At 28.3% G+C, this 18,692-nt stretch overlaps 1 protein-coding gene across 2 annotated transcripts; it reads right to left on the bottom strand.

Moving 5' to 3' along the window:
* Nucleotides 1-1,631: 1,631 nt before the first annotated feature.
* Nucleotides 1,632-4,835, bottom strand: LOC105108972 (O-acyltransferase WSD1-like). 2 transcript variants are annotated; one of them, XM_011003509.1, is made up of 5 exons: nucleotides 4,557-4,835; nucleotides 3,898-4,473; nucleotides 3,418-3,774; nucleotides 3,141-3,278; nucleotides 1,632-2,083 (listed from the first exon to the last, which is right to left on the bottom strand). In XM_011003509.1, the coding sequence occupies exons 1-5, from the start codon at nucleotides 4,743-4,745 to the stop codon at nucleotides 1,922-1,924; spliced, it is 1,422 nt and encodes a 473-aa protein (XP_011001811.1). In that variant the 5' UTR covers nucleotides 4,746-4,835; the 3' UTR covers nucleotides 1,632-1,921. The 2 variants fall into 2 exon arrangements, with proteins under 2 accessions (XP_011001811.1, XP_011001812.1); XM_011003510.1 differs by lacking the exon at nucleotides 1,632-2,083 and having other exon boundaries at nucleotides 3,189-3,278; nucleotides 3,413-3,774.
* Between the last annotated feature and the right edge of the window lie 13,857 nt (nucleotides 4,836-18,692).

Below are 18,692 nucleotides of genomic sequence, written 5' to 3'. Positions count from 1 at the left end.
AATAGGCCTATAAAAAAATAAAAAATCAATTGTGTGTGTTTTTCCTTACTTTACAGGTGATGATGCATGTCACCACCAGTATAGATATGAATATGAAGATGTGATCTACTTGATCCACTCATTTTTTGCTTCACTGGTGATAGCGCGTGGGTTCACGCGCTACTAGTGGTGACGGTGTGTGGAGTAGACGCTCTGCCACCGTTCCTTCACTTCTAGCACCGTTCTCAAGTTCTAACAACTACTCTAGATTATTTTTGACCTTTGAGAGGTCCATTTTTCAATTTTTAAATGTTTAATGTGTGTATTTAAATTATTTTTAGAATTTGAATTTTTGGTGTTTTGTAAACAAGTGTAATTTTTAGGTGTGTAAGTAAAATATAGTAAAAAAAGAATGTGTGTGTTTCTAAGCCATAGACAGACCATTGACTAGGAACTCATCAAAACTTTTAAACCATATTCAAACCACACAATGTAGCTTATCTCAAATAGAGTGTACTAGGGGTATACCTTCCTTAACCACAAGCAATCCCTTACCATTTGAATTTATAATAAGACTAGTATATCCGGGTTTCCTAACAATTCTGAATCAAATAACTAGATGGTGACTCCCTAACCTCCTGGCACGACGTGTCTACTTGCGACATAGATCTTCACTCAAATCTAGTTACTTTACCAACTCAAGATCACAACTAAAAACATAATGAAGTTTGAAGTTTTTCACGACATAATTGAAAGTTTAAAAATTAACTTTTATTATTGTGCCATTTTCTTGATGAAATTAGAGATGAGGTAGTCGTTAAAAATGATCTGAATCTTAAGAAATTTGGAAGCATGATACTTTTTTTTATTGTAATATTTTCCATACGTCTCTATTGAAGTTCTACGATAATAACTTGTATTTGATATATGAGAAAAAATAATTTAGTTCCATACACAAACAAACCATGTGAATATTTTTTTTTTCAACTATAGTCACATGCATTTATTTGAATGGTATCTGTCAACCAGGAGAGGCAACGAGACAACTATCTACTTGCTGGGCTTTTTTAGGAATTATATAATTTATATTTGGTTTACATATATATATGATGGCTAATTGTATGACCCTTTATTAGTTATTAAGATTCAAATATTAGGTTAGACTTTTTTAAAAAGTTCTTATGAAATCTTACCAAAAAATAATCCGTCTTCAAACACGTCGAAGAGGACGACTTAGTTTCAATATATATACATGTGAAAACTGCTAAAAAAATAATTCCCTAATCATAAATAAAAAATAACGTTTTTCTTTTAATATTTTAAAGGTTATTAATACGATCATGCCATCTTTCAAGTAATAAAATTGATTTTTTTTTTGGCATTTGGTTCCTAGATCTCTTATATACATGCAGGCGATATTTCATTTCTGTAACTTTTTTTATTTATTTATTTTTGTACATAAAATAATAGAAACTTTCTAATTGAAAGTTTCAAATTAGATATTATTATTTGGTTATTTTCCTGGAGAAATTAGGGATGAAGTAGTGGTTGAGAATAATCAGAATCTTAAAAAGAAAAAGAAAAAGAAAAGGAAAATAAAAGAAAATTGGAAGAATAATATTTTTTTTATTGTAATATTTTGCACACGTCTCTATTGAAGTTCTACGATTATGATTTGCATTTGATATGTGAAAAAAAATGAATTTAATTCCATACACAAACAACAAACCATGTGAATATAACGCTTAAAAATAAAATAAAATAGTACGGTTTCATAACATTGGCACGCAATTATATTTATTCTTTCAACAATAGTGACTACTAAATGAGAAAGCTGTTTGCATAAGAAGGTTAGCGACCACTAAATGGCTAGCTTTCATCAATTATATTACTTGATTACCATAAAAAATAAAAATAAAAAGCTGTTTGCTTGCTGGGATCTTTAAGTGGCTTGTTGAGTACTTTCCCTGCATGCAGCTTCGAATATCATATCAAATGCTTTTTCTGTGTGTGACTTGAGCTTCCGTGGATCAATGAAGTCTTTCTCTACAAGTAGAGCGACCCGAAGCTTCCCCACATAGCTTGTTACTCCTGCTACAAGGCTCTGCATTTGCACCAAAACAAACCATGTCATAATCACAATGATGTTACAAATTGAAAAAGAAGAGAAAAATAAAACAAATAACAACTACAAATTGAAAAAGAAGAGAAAAATAAAATAACAAGATTTCATAATGTTTGTTTTTATCCTTTGAAAATGAGTGAATTGTTTTTTAATCCTTAGGGTTTCAATGCAGTTACAACTTAGGTTTGATGTTTTTTTTTTTCGTGTGGTGTGATCTATGTTTTGTCTCGAACATATATTTAAAAATGTTTTTTAATCAATAAACACCATAGTTTTGCACGAGTCCCACTAAAAACTCTTTTTTAAAATACTAAAGCTTTGTTTGTTTCTGCATTTCAAAAGCATTTTTAAAAAAAATTAAAATTTTTTATTTTTTATTAACTTTAAATTAATATATTTTTAATATTTTCAAATCATTTTGATGTGCTGATGTCAAAAATAATTTTTAAAAAATAAAAAAAATCATTGGCATGCATTTTAACACAAAAAACTATTTGAAAAACAACAACAACCACACTTCCAAACAAACTGTAAGCACCAAGAGTATATTGAAAATACTATGAAACCAATAACCAAAATAAAATGCAGGGACTTGATAAAATAAAAAGGAAAAACTTAGAAAAAAAAATCTGGCCTTTGTATATATGAAAATTGTTAGTGCATTATTGTTGTTCATAACAACAATTTAAATTGTCATTTAAAAGTGTTATGAAAAAAATTAAATCTTTTTTTATTTTTTTACTTAAAATTAATATTATTTTTCTCATAATATTATTTCGATATGTTGATGTTAAAAATAATACTTTTTAAAATAAAAAATATTATTTAGATGTATTTTTAAGCACTTTAAAAAACAACTAATATTATACTCTCAAACATATCTTAAAGAAATAAAAACTAATGATTAAACGGTAAATAAAATTGAAGAGACTGTAAGTAAGAGGTTTCCAAATATGAAGGACTGAATTATAATCACGTTGAAATTCCAGGGACACGATGAATAATTTACTGTTTGAAAATTACTTGAACATTATACCTGAGGTGCTCCTGTCACCACAAAATATAGCCCATTAATTGGATTATTAGCCAAGGCCATCTGCTCCATTGGCCCCCTTACATTTGAGATTCCCATGCTTGTATTCTCCATTGTGCCATATATGTACTTAGATGCACCCTGCAGGAGCAAGATCTCAAAAATCATAACATGGAGTGGTATATACTATATAGTAATGTCCACCCATAAAAAAAAAAAAGAAGAAGAAGAATAAGAGGTCCTAAATAAGTATTTCACTCAAAAAAGGCAAGTACCATACGTTTGGACCTCGAAATTTCGCAACAAGTTGAAGGTACTTAGCAGTGAGGTTAACACCAAAAGAGGTTCTCTTCTTCTTGATGATTTTTCTTGCATTGAGGATAAATTTTAAGGGATTATTCTTAGCCTCAGCGTCTCTTAACTTTGGAATTCGTACGTTCAAGAAAGCAAAATGGTTGCCCCATGGCGACTCAGCATCAGGTTTTACCATTTCTTGGATTGACTTGTAGCCTCCATGCATTCTTGTATTAAGAAGCACCAATGATGTACTACATGCACTGCCTGATCCTTGGCTCACTGTTTCCATGTACATCCGAGCTCCCAAGAATATAATTCCAGTAATCACATCATTTATTGTCTGTAATTACCAAGAAACGTAATTAATTCAACGAGAAAATTATATGTCATTAATTAAGTACTAGGCTTTGTGAGAGGAGGCACGAAGTTTTTTAAGAAGAAATTGAAGTTTTCTTGATCTTACCACTCCAAGCTTGGCCTTGATTTGTTTAATTTGATCAAGAGAGAAAGTCATTGTTGTTATGGCAACAGGAAGAAACTCTACTCCAGAATGCCCTGATCGTATTGGTGTTTTGTCATCCTTTACCAAACAACTCTGTATAATGCTTGAACAAAAATCTGATGCAGTGTTGTAAACTGAGGAGAAAAATCTAGGCACTTTTCGGAACATGCTACAATTTCTGCCAGACGTATTGGTGTGTAATTGAACAGAAGGAAATGTCAAGGGAAGAGGAGGAGCATCAGCTCTTTGCAAACAAGAAAGGAGAGCTCCCATTAAAGAGAAGCCATCACCAAGTGAATGGTGTAGCTTGAATATTATGTTACTAGCTGCGTGACTTGTGGGGTAATTTATTATGTGAACTTCCCATAATGGCTGGCTTTGAGGCAACTGCTCCATTGCCATTTTTGAAAGATACTCATCAAAGCATTCATCATAAAATTGAGTTGACATTCCGGTGGTGAAAACCGGAAAATTTACATGATCCGTGAGCCTCACTTCCACCCTCTTCCATCGCTTTACTCCATCTTTATCTGCAACCTGTAATTTCAAAACTCTATTTGGTCGATGCTATTGATGCAAAGGTAAGGAGAAGAATGAAGAAACTAAGGTAGAAAAAGTACCATTATGGAGGAGAAACGAGGGTTGATAGGGAGGAAAACATCCTTGAGAAATGGAATAGCTTGGGAGTTATCAAAAGGCGCTTCGAATTCCATAACAGCAATGATAGAGAGTGATAGAATAGAGCTGCTCAGAAATTGTCCTGAAGGACTCACAGGTTCTGATATTTCTTGATCCTGTACAATCTCCATTTCTAGTTTTAAGACCCAACTCTTGTTCTCTATTCACCGAAGATTGTTTGTGAAATGTAAAGGGTATTGCTTTGCCAAGTATATAAAAGAAAGCAGAACTAACCCTATGGCTTGAAAAAGGTTGAAGGGTTAATTACATATGTGAGATGGAATATTTTTTATCCAAAAAATTATTATATGGATAAATTAATGTAAGTTGTAATAGTATTTGATTCGAGAAATTATTATATAAATTAATTCTATATGTTTCAAATCAATCACATGCTATTCATCCATTCACATTATATATCCGTGACAACCATGATAATATTAGTCCATTATATCCATATAAACTCAATTATCAGAAAGTCATAAATTAATTTTTAATGTTTTTTAGGTAGAGTTTAGATAACGTCTCATGATACAAGAAACAAACGTAATTATTCCTATGTATTGTTCCTTGTGTAACAACTCTTTCTATTAAATGTTCAATTATTTTTTAAATATCTAACAACTACTTTTCAATATAACTATCGGTCATTATCAGAAAACAAACACAATTGAGACATCTTCTTCCTGTCTTTTGTATTTAAAAAAATTATTTAAAATTGATTTGAAAACATATTTATTTTCATATTTTTGTTTTTATCCATTTAACTAAACATATTTTTTTGGGATAACATCTAAAGTATATTGAAAAGGTCATAAAACTAATAGCTGAAGAAAGACATGCCCACATAGAATAATAATAATAATAATAATAATAATAATAAAAAGAAACTGATGACGTAGAGAAATAAAGGAAAAGAATATGGAAAAAAGAAAAAGAAATCAGTACTATACTGTTATAACAGAAATAAAAAGACCAGAAAAAAGAAGGAAAACTGAAAATAACTAAGATATAGGACCAAGTATATTTTTTTTCATTTTATATTTTATATTTTTATCTTGAAACATTAACCGAAAGTACCTTATATAAAGTTTGAGCTACACACCTTCATGTTGTCCATTTTTTCAAAAAGAGTCGGTGACTTTTCAGACATAAGTTCCTTGCAGTAACAGTTCAGAAGTGTTGAATAAGTAACATGATTTTGCACAGATGGTGGGAGGTTGTCAAAATAATTCTCCGCTGCAGCAAACCCTTTGGTTTTTGCTGTAAGATCTAGGTAAACTGCATGATCAGCATGTGAAAAGTTCGTTTTCCTCTTCTGCATCCACTCCATTACCTTAATGGCATGGTTGAACCTACCGTACATGCGGAGCTCTTTGATGCAAGCTGTGAGATTGATTTTTCTTGTTTTCCCACCCTCCAATATGAACTCATGTAACGTCTTTGATACGCTCCCTCTACTTGCCCCTAGTTCTGATAACCTCCTGTACATCCTCTTCTGTTTTTTGGCCGCTACTAGCACCGCCTCGGCCGCCACACGAAGATGCCACGCCGCTTGTGAACCCGTCCAAATTACACGACTTAGACTCTTCGCCATGCACTTAACTCAAATTCAGTGTTAATTAAAGCTCTCTCTCTTTTTGGAGAAACGGGCTTTGGTAGGGCTTTACTTATTATTTTTGTTTTTTGTTTTTTTCATTACATTGGCACATTGTGGATACTGGTCTGATTCTTCTAGGCAATGTATTGCACGCTACAATTCTAGAATTATGCTTTTGAATCATCAATATACCTTACTAATTATATGTTTATTTTTATTTTTCAAAATAAATCTCTCGCGTGTCTACTCTTATTCTCCAAAATAAATCTTCCTTTGAGTGTTTGTTTTATTGTACTCTTAATTATAATTTTCTGTATACTTTTGTGTCTTTGTTTTCCCATTTTATATCCATTTCATGCTCATAAGTTGGATTTTCATTCTTCTTCACATGTGTTCTTAAAAAGTATCAAGTAAACCTTACAATCAAGAAATATCAAATTCAAACCCCACAATCAATAAGTATCAAGTTAACTCTCTAATAAGAAAACATCAAATTCAAACCCTGTTATCGGCAAGTATTAGGTTAACCCTGCAATTAGGAAGTACCAAGTATCGGCAAGTATTAGGTTAACCCTGCAATTAGGAAGTACCAAGTTTTCAAATCCTGTGATTGGAAAATTTCAGGTCAACCTTGCAATTAGAAAACACCAAGAAATTTAAACCTTGCAATTAGAAAGAAAAGTGAAAAGAACCCTATTATTAGAAAGTTCTCAAGAAAAGAAGAAGATCAATCTCATGATTAAGAAGGATCAGGTTAACCATGCAATTAGAAAGTACCAAGTTTTTAAATCTCATGATTGTGAAGTATCAACACAACACTGCATTAAGAAAGATAGGTTAACTCTGCAATCAAAAAGCACCAAGAAATTCAACCATGTCTTTAGAAAATCTAGCTAGCCTTGTCAATTAAAATAGTTAAAGACACCCTTTGAAAGTCCCAATTAAAGGATCGTTGAGATTCAAGATTTTAGGTCAACTAAGCTGGAAAAAAAATTAGTTATGTAGGAGAATAGTTATGAGCATATAATTTTCCTCATAGCTGCAATATTTTGGTTTTGGTTAAAGGGAATCACCATATTAAAATTTTGGAGTAACTAAGTTGTAGATAAAGATTTTGATTCTAGTTAAAAGGAATCACTAGATTGAGATTTCAGGTTAATCGAGCTATAAATAGATATTTTGGTTCTGGTTAAAGGGAATTTCCAGATTGAAATTGAGGTTAATTGAGCTATAAACAGTGTGGTTATAATTCTTGATTGAAGGGGATTGTTGCAAAGATAAATTAACCAAACTAAAAGCATTAAGAAGATTAGTTTTGAAGAATAATTTATTTGTCTTTACAAACTTACTAGACAAAGCATTTGACAAGCCTTTGCTTTGTAAGTATTGTAAATAAAGGGTATCTGTTGTTATCTATTTTTAAGCCCCTATATAAAAAAATTAAAAAAATATATACAAAATTTAAAATATATTGGAAGAAAATAAAAAAAATATCAATGAGAAAAATATAGAAAATAAAAAAAAAATATCAGTGAGAAAAATATTCTTGAACACCTAAGGAATTGTCAAATACATGTTGAGGAAGATTAAAATGTACAAGATTGAAAAATTTAACAATGTATTTTTGACTAATAAAGCCCATATTGGCAATGGAAAATTCAATTTGAGGAAGAAAATTAAAAATTAAATGTTCAAGGACTCAAATAGAATTTTTCAGTGTCTAATTGTATTTATTAAGGACTTAATTATAAGATAAATTATTTTTTTGAAGTCAAATTACACTTTAATTGGAAGAAATTAAAGTATGAGGATTGAATTGCAGTTTATAAGAGTTAATTTAATCAAATCAGAGGCTTGATTGCATAAATATTAAAGTTTGATAGGCAATTATGAACTTGATTGAATAAATCCAAAACAAAAGACCAAACTAAAAAAAAACGTGCAAATACAAAGGCTGAAATTGACCACATCAAGGGCTAAATTGAAAAAATTAAAAGTTTATTAATTAATTAAAGGTCAAAATACACAAATTCAGAATCAAGAACTAGAATTAAAATAGTAGTCAATTTTAGGGCTGACAATTGAGTTTGACAAGGGTAAAATTGTATGAAATTAAAAGTCTGAGGGTCATTACGAGCACAATTAAAAGTAATTGGAAGAATAAGAATTTGATTGAATTTTACCAAATCCCAAATTAAAAATCCTAAATGACGTGTCATTCAGACTTAATGAAGAGAAGGAGAATGACATATTGTTCGTCAGTTTGTACCTCTATTTTGACATTTTTGGATGATTGAGGTGACAACTTCAAATGCATAAATATGGAGTTACAAACATTTACATTAAGCAAGTTTAGATCCAAATGAAAGGTATGCACCCTCCTTTACCAACTTCAACTGGTTTCAAGTGATAATGACATTAGAATTGTTTTAACGAGCTTTGTAAGTGGGCAACTCAGTTAGCCCCAACAATACAACCATTATGCAAAAAACAATTTGATTTTTGTGTGTTCACATACAAAGTGTCACCAATTATTTCTTATCAAGGGTCTATAACACTTCTATCAAGATCAAAAGGTCATAGATAAATATAAGACCTCACAAAACCCTAACAAAACCATATGCATACCCCCTTTAAGACAAAAAAAAGGTGGCTTAAAAGAGGAAAGAAAAAAGAAAAAGATAAGGAAAAATAAGAGAAATAAGAGAAATATCAATAAGAAATATAAAAGTAGAGGCCTAAAAGCTTAAACAAAAGTTTTCTTAAGTTTTGTAAGTTTGTGAGGCAATATTTCCCAAAAAAAAGCGAAGAAAGAGCAATTGTTCTAAGTATACATCACAGACCTAAAAGCAAGTCCTTTATAGCTTGTTTTTATATTTATTTTGTTTTACATTTATAGTTACAAGAATAGAAAAGAGGTTTAGAAAGTTTAGCAAATGATGTTGCATTCACTTCTTTATTATTGTATTATTTTATTTAATGATGTTCTTTTGAAGTTTTTTTTTTGTATTTTTGATATATTAAAGTTGTTATATATATATATATATAATGTTGTTTTAGTTTTTGTTTTGCATAAGTCATGCATGTTAAAGCAAAGATGTTTATCCTGAGTTTTCCAGGCTTATTCATAAACAGGTTTAGAAAATCAATTTGAATCTTTATTGCATGAACATGTAGGCTCTTTTAGGATGTTAGTTTTTGGATTTGATACCTCATATTTAATGTTGATGTTTTGATATTTTTTTCTAGTGTGATTTGTTGTGATAAAATAAGCATGTTTTAGAAGCCAAAAAAACTCATTTCTAGGCTTGAGAGTGGATGTTAGATCATTGATGCTCGCATGTTTTTTGACATGTAAGTGCTTTTATTTTAACCAAATGTGGTTTGTATGGGTTCCATGTTGTTGGTTCCTTTCAGGTGTTTTTTCTTTTTGTATATTTGATCTATTTTGTTTAAGAATTTTTGAGTTTTTATTTTTTTTGGGTGTTTAATCCTTTTTTTTTTTTTGCTTTAGTTTTGTTTTAGGGTTGCTTTTCAGTTCAAAATAGAATTTTTGGTTCAATTTATGATGGAACTAAAAATTTCAAGTTAACTCGATAGAGTCAAGTAAAAAAAATAAATAAAGGGTCAAAGGGTTTCATACCTTGTTGGCTTGCTATAGTTTTTTGTTAAAAGGGCTTTGGGGTCCATGTTGTTGGTTCCTTTCAGGTGTTTTAACATGTTTTAAAGGCGTGTTTGACAAACACTCTTTAAGCTTATTTGTTGTAGTTTTATACAAAGAAAAATAAGTTTTTGCCAAATAAAGTCTAAAAAAGTGTTTTTTTCTTTGCATATGGATAAAAATACTAAAGCTATTTAAGTTTTTTTTTTTAAAAAAAATCTAAAATATTTTAACATGTTTTAAAATATTACATAGATTTTATAATAAGTTTGTAAAATTTCAAAGGATTTTGGTCTACATTTCAATTTTTTTTCTCTATTTTAATATGCAAGATTATAAACTTATATGTAAGATATATTTTTGATATTAAATAAAAAAGATAGCATATTTTTTAAATTTTTTTATTTTTTAAAATTGACATTAGAAATGTTAGGCTTTTAACTTGATAAAATAAGAACTTTCTTATAAATGAGGACTTTTCTTAAACTTTAAACAAACCATTAATTAGAAAACATAATATTATCTTAATTTATATCATACAAATAAATAATGCAGCTTACATTAAGTAAGATGTATTAGGGATACTAATACCTTTTCGTAACACAAAAAGTCCCATTACTTAAATTTTAAGACAATATATAGTTTCTAATAACTAAAATATTAGATAGAGACTCTCATTCCCTCCTTTTTTTTTTTACTGAGATCTTTGTTCTTTCCAACTATATCATTGCCAATGATCTTGATCCTGGAAGATGATTGTCTTGATGTCGCACATATGTGACATACATATTATTAATGAAATCACTCCATTAAATAATTACATCTAACAATGACAAATTTTATAATTTTTTTAACTCTCTTGAACTCTCTTAGGGGCTCAGTCTGTTGGTAATTTCATTAGTAGTCTGTTGGTAATTTCATTGGTATTTCACATTTCATCAATAATTTTGTTGGTACTAAACGCAATTATGTTTTTTTAATAAATAAAATTTGTATTATTAATTTAAAATTATTATGAAATACAATTTATCTATTTAATGGGCATAAGCTAAAGGAGGAGGTGAATGTAGATCTTAATCGAAACTAGGGGGTAACAAGGTGAAACATAAGTACTAGTAAGAGTTGCATGCATCTGCTTGATGAAATTCAATTTATCCCTCAATTGGGTTATCTTAACACAAATTTTGATCGTCTTAGCTTGAATTTGTTCTCATATAATTGCCTAAATGACTAGTAATTGCTGGCTTGGTTTGAACTACAAGTTTACAATAATTGAGACATTAATGTTAAAAGAAGGTGGGTCGAGACATTATTTTCATTTTACTAAATTAAAATTTACAACCTTAGTTTCATTAGTTATTTCATTAATGTTAAAAGAAGTTTATGAATTGAATTATCCTACTTGTGAATCTTAGACTTTTAGTTTCTAAATTTTTTCAAATTTGAAGGCTATACCAATATAACTTTTATTAAGTTTTGCAAAATTAATTTTAATTATTTTAATTTATTAATTCATAAAAATGACATTAAAAGCCTTATTTGTTTAAGAAATAGAGAATTATAACTATGAGGCTCTACAATTTATCAAAGTTTTCTGTTAGGTAAACATTTTAAATCTAAAACTTATGGTATCAAAGTTTTAATAATCAAGTAGTCTGGAAAATCATTATATTTATTTTTTATAATTAAATTAATGAAATTAAGTATAAGATAATTAATGATGGATCTATATAATTTTCAAGCTCAAAGAACTATTATTTGAGAAAATATGCTAAAAAACTTGTATAAAATCATTTATACAATATCACCTAACAATTTAAGCTCTTTGAGTAAAGACGGTTAGTTGGCATCTAGAATATTATTGTATAACTTAAAAGTTATATGTATTTTAAGGATTAAACTAGCTATTTAACTTGCATGCTATAAATGTTTCTTTTTTTAAAAACCTTTGCCATGCATGTTTTCATAACCTAATTTTTAACAACAAAAATTCATCAAACAAAAATGAAAATGAATGAAGAATAATTTAAAGTTTTGGTCAAGACAACACAAAGTTAAAGTCTTGAGAGCTAACCAAGATGAAACTATAAATTTGAAAGTCAATTTTAGTAGAAATTAAAAGAATTGATAGGTTTAGGGACTTAATTAAATTTTAAATTAGTTTAATTAATGAAATCAATAGCTTAATTGAAAAAATGATAAGTTTTGGAACTTAATTAAGTTTTCAATTAGTTTAATTAATGAAATCAGGGTTTAATTGAAGAAATATTAAAATTCTAGACTGATTTATGTTAAAATTGCAAAAAACTAAAGTGCAAGGACCAAGAGCACTATGTGGAGGTTAATTGATTTTTTCAGGGGTAATTTTTACAAAATTAAAAATTAAAGAGTCAAGTTAATTGATTTTTTCAGGGGTAATTTTTAAAAAATTAAAAATTAAAGAGTTAAGAATTAAATTGATTAAATTAGAAACCAAGTATCATTTTGTAAATGGCGCCAAAATGCAGGGGTCCAATTGTCATTGATGCAGGGACCAAATTAAAAAGAAATGAAAAGAAACTTTCCAAGGGCAGGAACTCAATTACGAGATACCTTCGGGAGGCAAATTGAAATTGCCCATTCCAGCCTACGAAACGACATCGTTCCTGGGAGGACTGTTCATCCTCTTCCTCCTTGGAACAGAGCCGACCGAGCTAAGGAAAAAGCAAATGGAAAACCAGCCCAGCCAAGACCAAATATTGCCAGGACCAGTTCATTTACCATGAGAATTCAGCTTGGTTCCAGTTCCCCATCATGCCTTGACGTGTCATGGAGCGTCTAGGCAACCCGTCATCGACAGTTCACAGTGGCAGGACTGTCGATGTTTTTGTCCCACCAAAACACCAAGTCCCCGATTAGGAGTCCACCTCCTATTAAAGGCCAACCGAAGATCAACACAGGGGGAGGAAAAAAGAGAGGAAAAAGAAAAGGAAAAGGAAAAAACAGAAAGAAAAGGCAGAGAAAACTAGATGCAGCCTAAAATACGAAAAAGATTGGGACGGGCCGGGTTTGGGGCTCAGGCCCAGCTGACCCCAGTTGCTTCGGCCTAAAGTTTTTTTTTGTTTTTTTGTTTTATAAAACACACCCTCTTTTCTTTATTTTGTTTATGTTATTTTTTTTATTTTAATATCTAGCTAAACAATCTATTTTAAATATAAGAAAATTTCAAATTTTTAATCTATTTTAAATATAAGAAAATTTCAAAAAAAATTTGATATTTTATTTATTTATTTATGGGCTCCTCACACTTAAAAAATCAAAACAAAAAAAAAACATAAGGAAAAAACCATATAGGGAAACACTATAGCAATGCGTAGTGTTTTATAAGGAAATCAACAGTTATAATTTTTAATTAGCTTAATATTAAAAAAATAAAATTAACTAAAAAAATTTAAAAATCATAATAAAAAAATATTCTAAAAAAATTTAAAAATCATAATAAAAATATAGTTCTTTTTTTTTAATCTAAATTTTACAGATTTATTCACTAACACTAGAGTTAAGAATATTGTACCTTTCAGGTTATGCAATATTTACTAACATTAGAGTGGTAAATATTCATAGGTGAATATTTACTAATACCAGAGCTAGGAATGTTATAGGAAGACTATAAGAATAGAAAAAAAAAATCTCAGGAATTTAAGACAAGACTAGTAATGCAACCTGTTTCAGATAGAACGCTTAACGGATGATAATATTTTCTCTTTCACGTAACTAGTTCTGTACCGTGGAATTTCTGTTAACTAGTTAGGGTTTTTATTGATCATAATACTAGGTGACTACTTTTTAAACTATATCTTTTTTTTTTAAAAAAAAAGATGTTAGATATATGTTCTTTTTGTCTTTTGAGAAATTTTTAAAAGTCGCTATGATATCCAAGCGTGACACATGCTATTTTCTAAAAAAATTCAAAGTATAAATTAAAAAGCTCATACAAGCATCTAACGAAAAAACCAATAATCATTTATGTAAATAAAAAAATTATTAAAAATAATCAAAAGATAAACTAGAAGAATTGAGAGATGAATATAGGTTAAGATATTTGATCCTGCATGTCGCACTTGACATAGCAACAACCTTTAATTTAAAAAAAAAAATATAAGGAGTCGCTATTTAATATTATGGTTAGGAAGAATCCTAATTGGTTAACAACAATTCCATGGTATGATATTTATTAGGTAAAAAAAGATACCATCACCCCTTAATAATTTGTTGTATTATGTTTTTTATGGTTTACCTATAATATTTTTGACTCTAGTATTATTGAATATTCAAATACAAATACTTTCAACTTTAATATTTGTTGGTTCTACATGAAGAACATGAATGATTTTTCAATTATTACATCAATGAATATTAGGATTTTAAAATTATTTTTGATTTTAGTGTTAATATTTATAACTTTGATACTAGTGAATATTGAGTATATTTTCAATTATATTAGTTGATATAAATTTTCCCATCTACTGCCAATGAAATAAACTAAATATATAGTGTCAACCCCATAGGCCTTTAACTTTGGCAAAGTGAACTTCATAAATTTGTTATAAAGTTAAAAAATGCAAGCAAAATATTTTTGTATTGTTTTTCTAAAAACAAATGCTAAAAGAAGTTATCTCCTAAGCATGCAAAACTTTTTAGATTTTTTTTTTCATGAAAACCAAAGGTTTTTTTTCTTATATGCAATGTCCGAATATACCACAGTGATTTTATTTTTTAAAGTACTTTGCCACATGCAAAACTTTTTTTTTTTTAAATAAAAAAAGAATTTTGCCTTTACCCTTTTCAACATACTGAACTGCCGTATTGACCAAGGACAAAGATATCTTCATTTTTCTTTTACGTGTGGGTTGTGCATGAACCAATGCAAAAAAGGAAGAAAAATACTGAAACAAAAACCTTTTTTCTTTTTGCAATGTTAAAAACATTCTAGAATGATTTTTTTAGTAGTCCTGTGTGTGTGTGTGTGTGTGTGTGTTAGGGACCGGGATTTTATTAAGCTTGCGATTTTAAAATGAGGAGTGCAAGAACAGGCGAACAGCATCTCATGCTCTGAATATACACTTAGAATACCAACTGACCTCATCAAACACAGACTCTAATCATATTCGAAGGAATAAATGGGAAAAACATACCCGTAAATGTTATGCTACTACTATTTCTCTTTGCTTTTCTCTCATTTTTTTTTAAGGAGTGTGATGGATGTATTGTGCTGGACTTGTGACTGGGAAAATCAAGAAGCAAAGGCAAGTTATTTTTGTTCTCTCCGTCTGTTTTTTTTTTTTTTATATGCACTGGAATCTATATTTATAATACAGAAGTTCTATAGCATATAAAAAATAAAATCTTAAACAAACTTATTTTTTTTAGATTTAAATTTGATTATAATTTAAAATTAAATTTGAAAATAGATAACTAAAATTATCATATCTTTTTTTTAACTGAAAATCAAGAGAGAAAAGGGTAAAAACACATTATAGTCCATATTTTTTTCACAAGTTGAAAAATCACTCTCTTGATCAAAATTAGTCCTCGATCATTTAATTCCAAATTTAACCTCCCTTTAAGATTTAAAATAAAAACAAATGGGGTCAATATCAAGTTATAACATTGCAAAATGAGATATTTACTTATTTATGTCTACTAAATTTGTTTATTAAATCAATAAAAGATAATAGAAATAGAAATAAAAATATAGATATGAAACTGAAAACATTATGCATGACCAAACATATAAGAAATATTATTTAAAAATAAATATTTTTTTATAAAATAAAGCTCACATGTATAAAATAAAAGGAATTATTCAAAAGTTAAATACAAAAAAAATTATTTAAAAAAATATTCAAAAAAGTCTGTAAAACCCATGGCATAGGCCATGAGACAAAAATAAATCGATAGAGTAGAAATTGAAGATAATCACAAAACTATTTTTTAAAAAAATAATAATGTGAGTGCTAAAAAGAAATTGAAAAAAAAGGATCTCAAACCACATGAATTTATCAAACTCGTTACCCATATTAATATATTGGAAGCATCATAAATGAAAAAGCTTTAAAATCCATTCCCCTATCAAATCAAAGTTTGAAGGATGAAAAAAGAAAAAAAAACCTCAAAAAATGGTGATTAAAATAATAAGGGAGAAAAATCGAAATAAAAAATAAATTAAAGGATATAAAAAAAAATTTAAATTGGAGGGTTAATTTAAAAACAATTAAAATTTAACAGAAGAAAAAATAAATCAAAATAATAATGGTTAAATTGAAAACAATAAAGAATATAAACTTTGATTGATGGATGAAATTAGAAATCAAGAAAACTTTAACAAAACAGCTAAGGGAAAACAATCAAAAATAAAAAAAATAAGGACTGAATAAGAAAAAATAATTTATGAAAAATTATAATTCAATAACTAAAACTTTTATAACAGGACCAAGAATGACAATAAACAATAAGAAATATAGGGACTAAAATTAGAAATATATATAAAAAAGACAGAGGTGTATTTTCTTTGGATGAAAGAGAAAAGAAGAAAGGGGACTAAAATTAGAAATATATATAAAAAAAAAAACAGAGGTGTACTTTTTTTGGATGAAAGAGAAAAGAAGAAAAAAAACAAAAAAAACGATCACTAACAAGAAACCGATATGATACGCTGACAAGTGTTCCCTTATTAATAAGAGGACACATCAGTGTATTCAATGATACGACAGAAAGGCAAGTTTGACCACTAAATGAGTTTCCATGCATCGCTCAAACACTATGAACAACTTCTACGTGTTGGCGTATGAATGTTACAATTAGCACCCTTTTAGTATAAATATTGTTTCCCAAAGTAGAAATATCATAATGCCCCTTTAAGAACACAAAAATTACAAAAAACAAATATATTAAAAGTACACAAATATCTTTGTACACATGCCTTGATTTTTATTTTTTATAAAGATATAATAATATTTCTACTATATTTTAAAGTGCAAAAAATAAAAAATCCATTCATCAACAACTCAATATTTTTTGCTTTTAGAAGTAAATAAATATTTTAACCATTTCAATTTTTTTTAAAAGACTAAAACACCCGTGAACAACAATTTAAGAAATGGTTAAATCTAGAGATAAAACTATATTTTTACTATGTAAAAAATAGAAAATACTAACATACACCTAAACAATATTTTAATAATTAATGAACCAATTATAAAAATTAAAGTACTTTTGATACCATAATATTATTTTTTATAGGGTAATCATTTTTTGTTTGGTTTGGTTTTTATAAAAAAGTAACCAAATCGAATTTAAAAAAAAACTGAAACAGAATCGAAACCAGTTCAAACAGACTAGTTTTGGTTCGGTTTGATTATGTTTTTAGGACAAAACCGGTTTAAATCGGTTTGGCTTAGTCTTTTCATTTTGGATTGGTTTCTCCTGTTTTGGCTCGGTTTCTTCGGTTTTGACTCGGTTTTTTTCTAGTTTGACTTAGTTTTTATTTGTTTTTTTGATTTTTTCTTGAAAAACCAAAACTGAAACGAACCAAATCGGCTAGTTTTTTAAAATTTTAATCGGTTTTTTTTCTTTACAGTTCAATTTTTTCAGTTATTTTTTTAATTTTCTCAATTTAATCATTTTTCATTTTTTTTCTCATCTATGTAAATTTACAATAAAATATATCTACTAGTACCATAAAAAACCTATATGTGTTAGAGTTTTTGTTAACTAAACCGAGTTTAGAAGTCAGCTCTTGCAATTAAAACATTTAAAGATGTTCAGCTCATTAATTAATACATTAATTGCTGGATGTGCGTCTCAGCAACAGGGATGTTAGGCCTAAAACTAAAAGGAAGTAAAGAGTTTGTCATCGTTAATTTATTAATGAATTAAAAGTTGTACGTCCTATTTTGTCTTTAGCAATATGATATTATTCCAGTTTAAAGTTTTTTTATTTAAAAATATATTAAAATAATATATTTTTATTTTTTAAAAAATATTTTTAACATCACACGCTAAAACAGTATAAAAAAATTTAAATAAAAAAATTATTTTGTTTTTAAATTATAATTTAGGCCATGTTTTCAAAACACACACCCTTGACCATTTGGAAAGAAGGTACCAAGCTGCCAATGGGTTGGGCATTAGTAATAACTTTACACACATTCATACATTAAAAGTTGGACGTCTTAGGCAACAAGGAAAGCAGCATGCACTAATTAGTGAATTAAAAACATCACTGCACATACTTTTGAAGTAGCTCAACATTAGTTCATCGATAGGAACTTTCTATTCCAAAACTACGATAATCAATTTACAAGGAGTTGAGATGTTTAACTATGTGCATAAAGGCATACAGATTCTAATAGTTCAATTTTCCATAAACTTCTCTAAAATCTATAGGAAATGAATAACAACAATTTTCAAGTTAATTATCATAAAAAATATGTTACGGAATGATCGATGATTTAAACTGCTTTTTACAAAAAAAGAAAAGAAAAGTAGAAGACTAAAACAATATAATATATTTTACTTTATTATGAGATATAGTATGGAAGTCGTGTACTTGTATGGTGCATTAATAGTTGCGACAACAATTGATCTTATCTTAATCTTTGAATGATTTTTAATTATTATGAAATGATATGATCTAGTGAGAAAATAATGAAGATAAAAATGACTAAATTATAGAAGGATTATGGTAATTTTTCCTTAAATAAATCATTTATCATAACAAATATTAAGTTTGAACGCCCTTATTTCTAATATTAAAAACTAACTAATATATATATA

Source organism: Populus euphratica, unplaced genomic scaffold (assembly GCF_000495115.2).
Source record: "Populus euphratica unplaced genomic scaffold, PopEup_1.0 scaffold237.1, whole genome shotgun sequence".
In the NCBI taxonomy this organism is placed as follows: domain Eukaryota; kingdom Viridiplantae; phylum Streptophyta; class Magnoliopsida; order Malpighiales; family Salicaceae; genus Populus; species Populus euphratica.
The sequence above is the reverse complement of the archived record's forward strand: the minus strand, read 5'-3'. Positions and strand labels throughout refer to the sequence as shown.

Bases quoted from the DNA above. Each gene is read 5' to 3' on its own strand.
- LOC105108972 (XM_011003509.1), bottom strand. From the start codon at position 4,745: ATGGAGATTGTACAGGATCAAGAAATATCAGAACCTGTGAGTCCTTCA. The intron at 3,279-3,417 runs GTATGGTACTTG...TTGCTCCTGCAG, and splicing joins CGAAATTTCGAGGTCCAAAC to GGTGCATCTAAGTACATATA. The intron at 2,084-3,140 runs GTATAATGTTCA...GTGCAAATGCAG, and splicing joins TGGTGACAGGAGCACCTCAG to AGCCTTGTAGCAGGAGTAAC.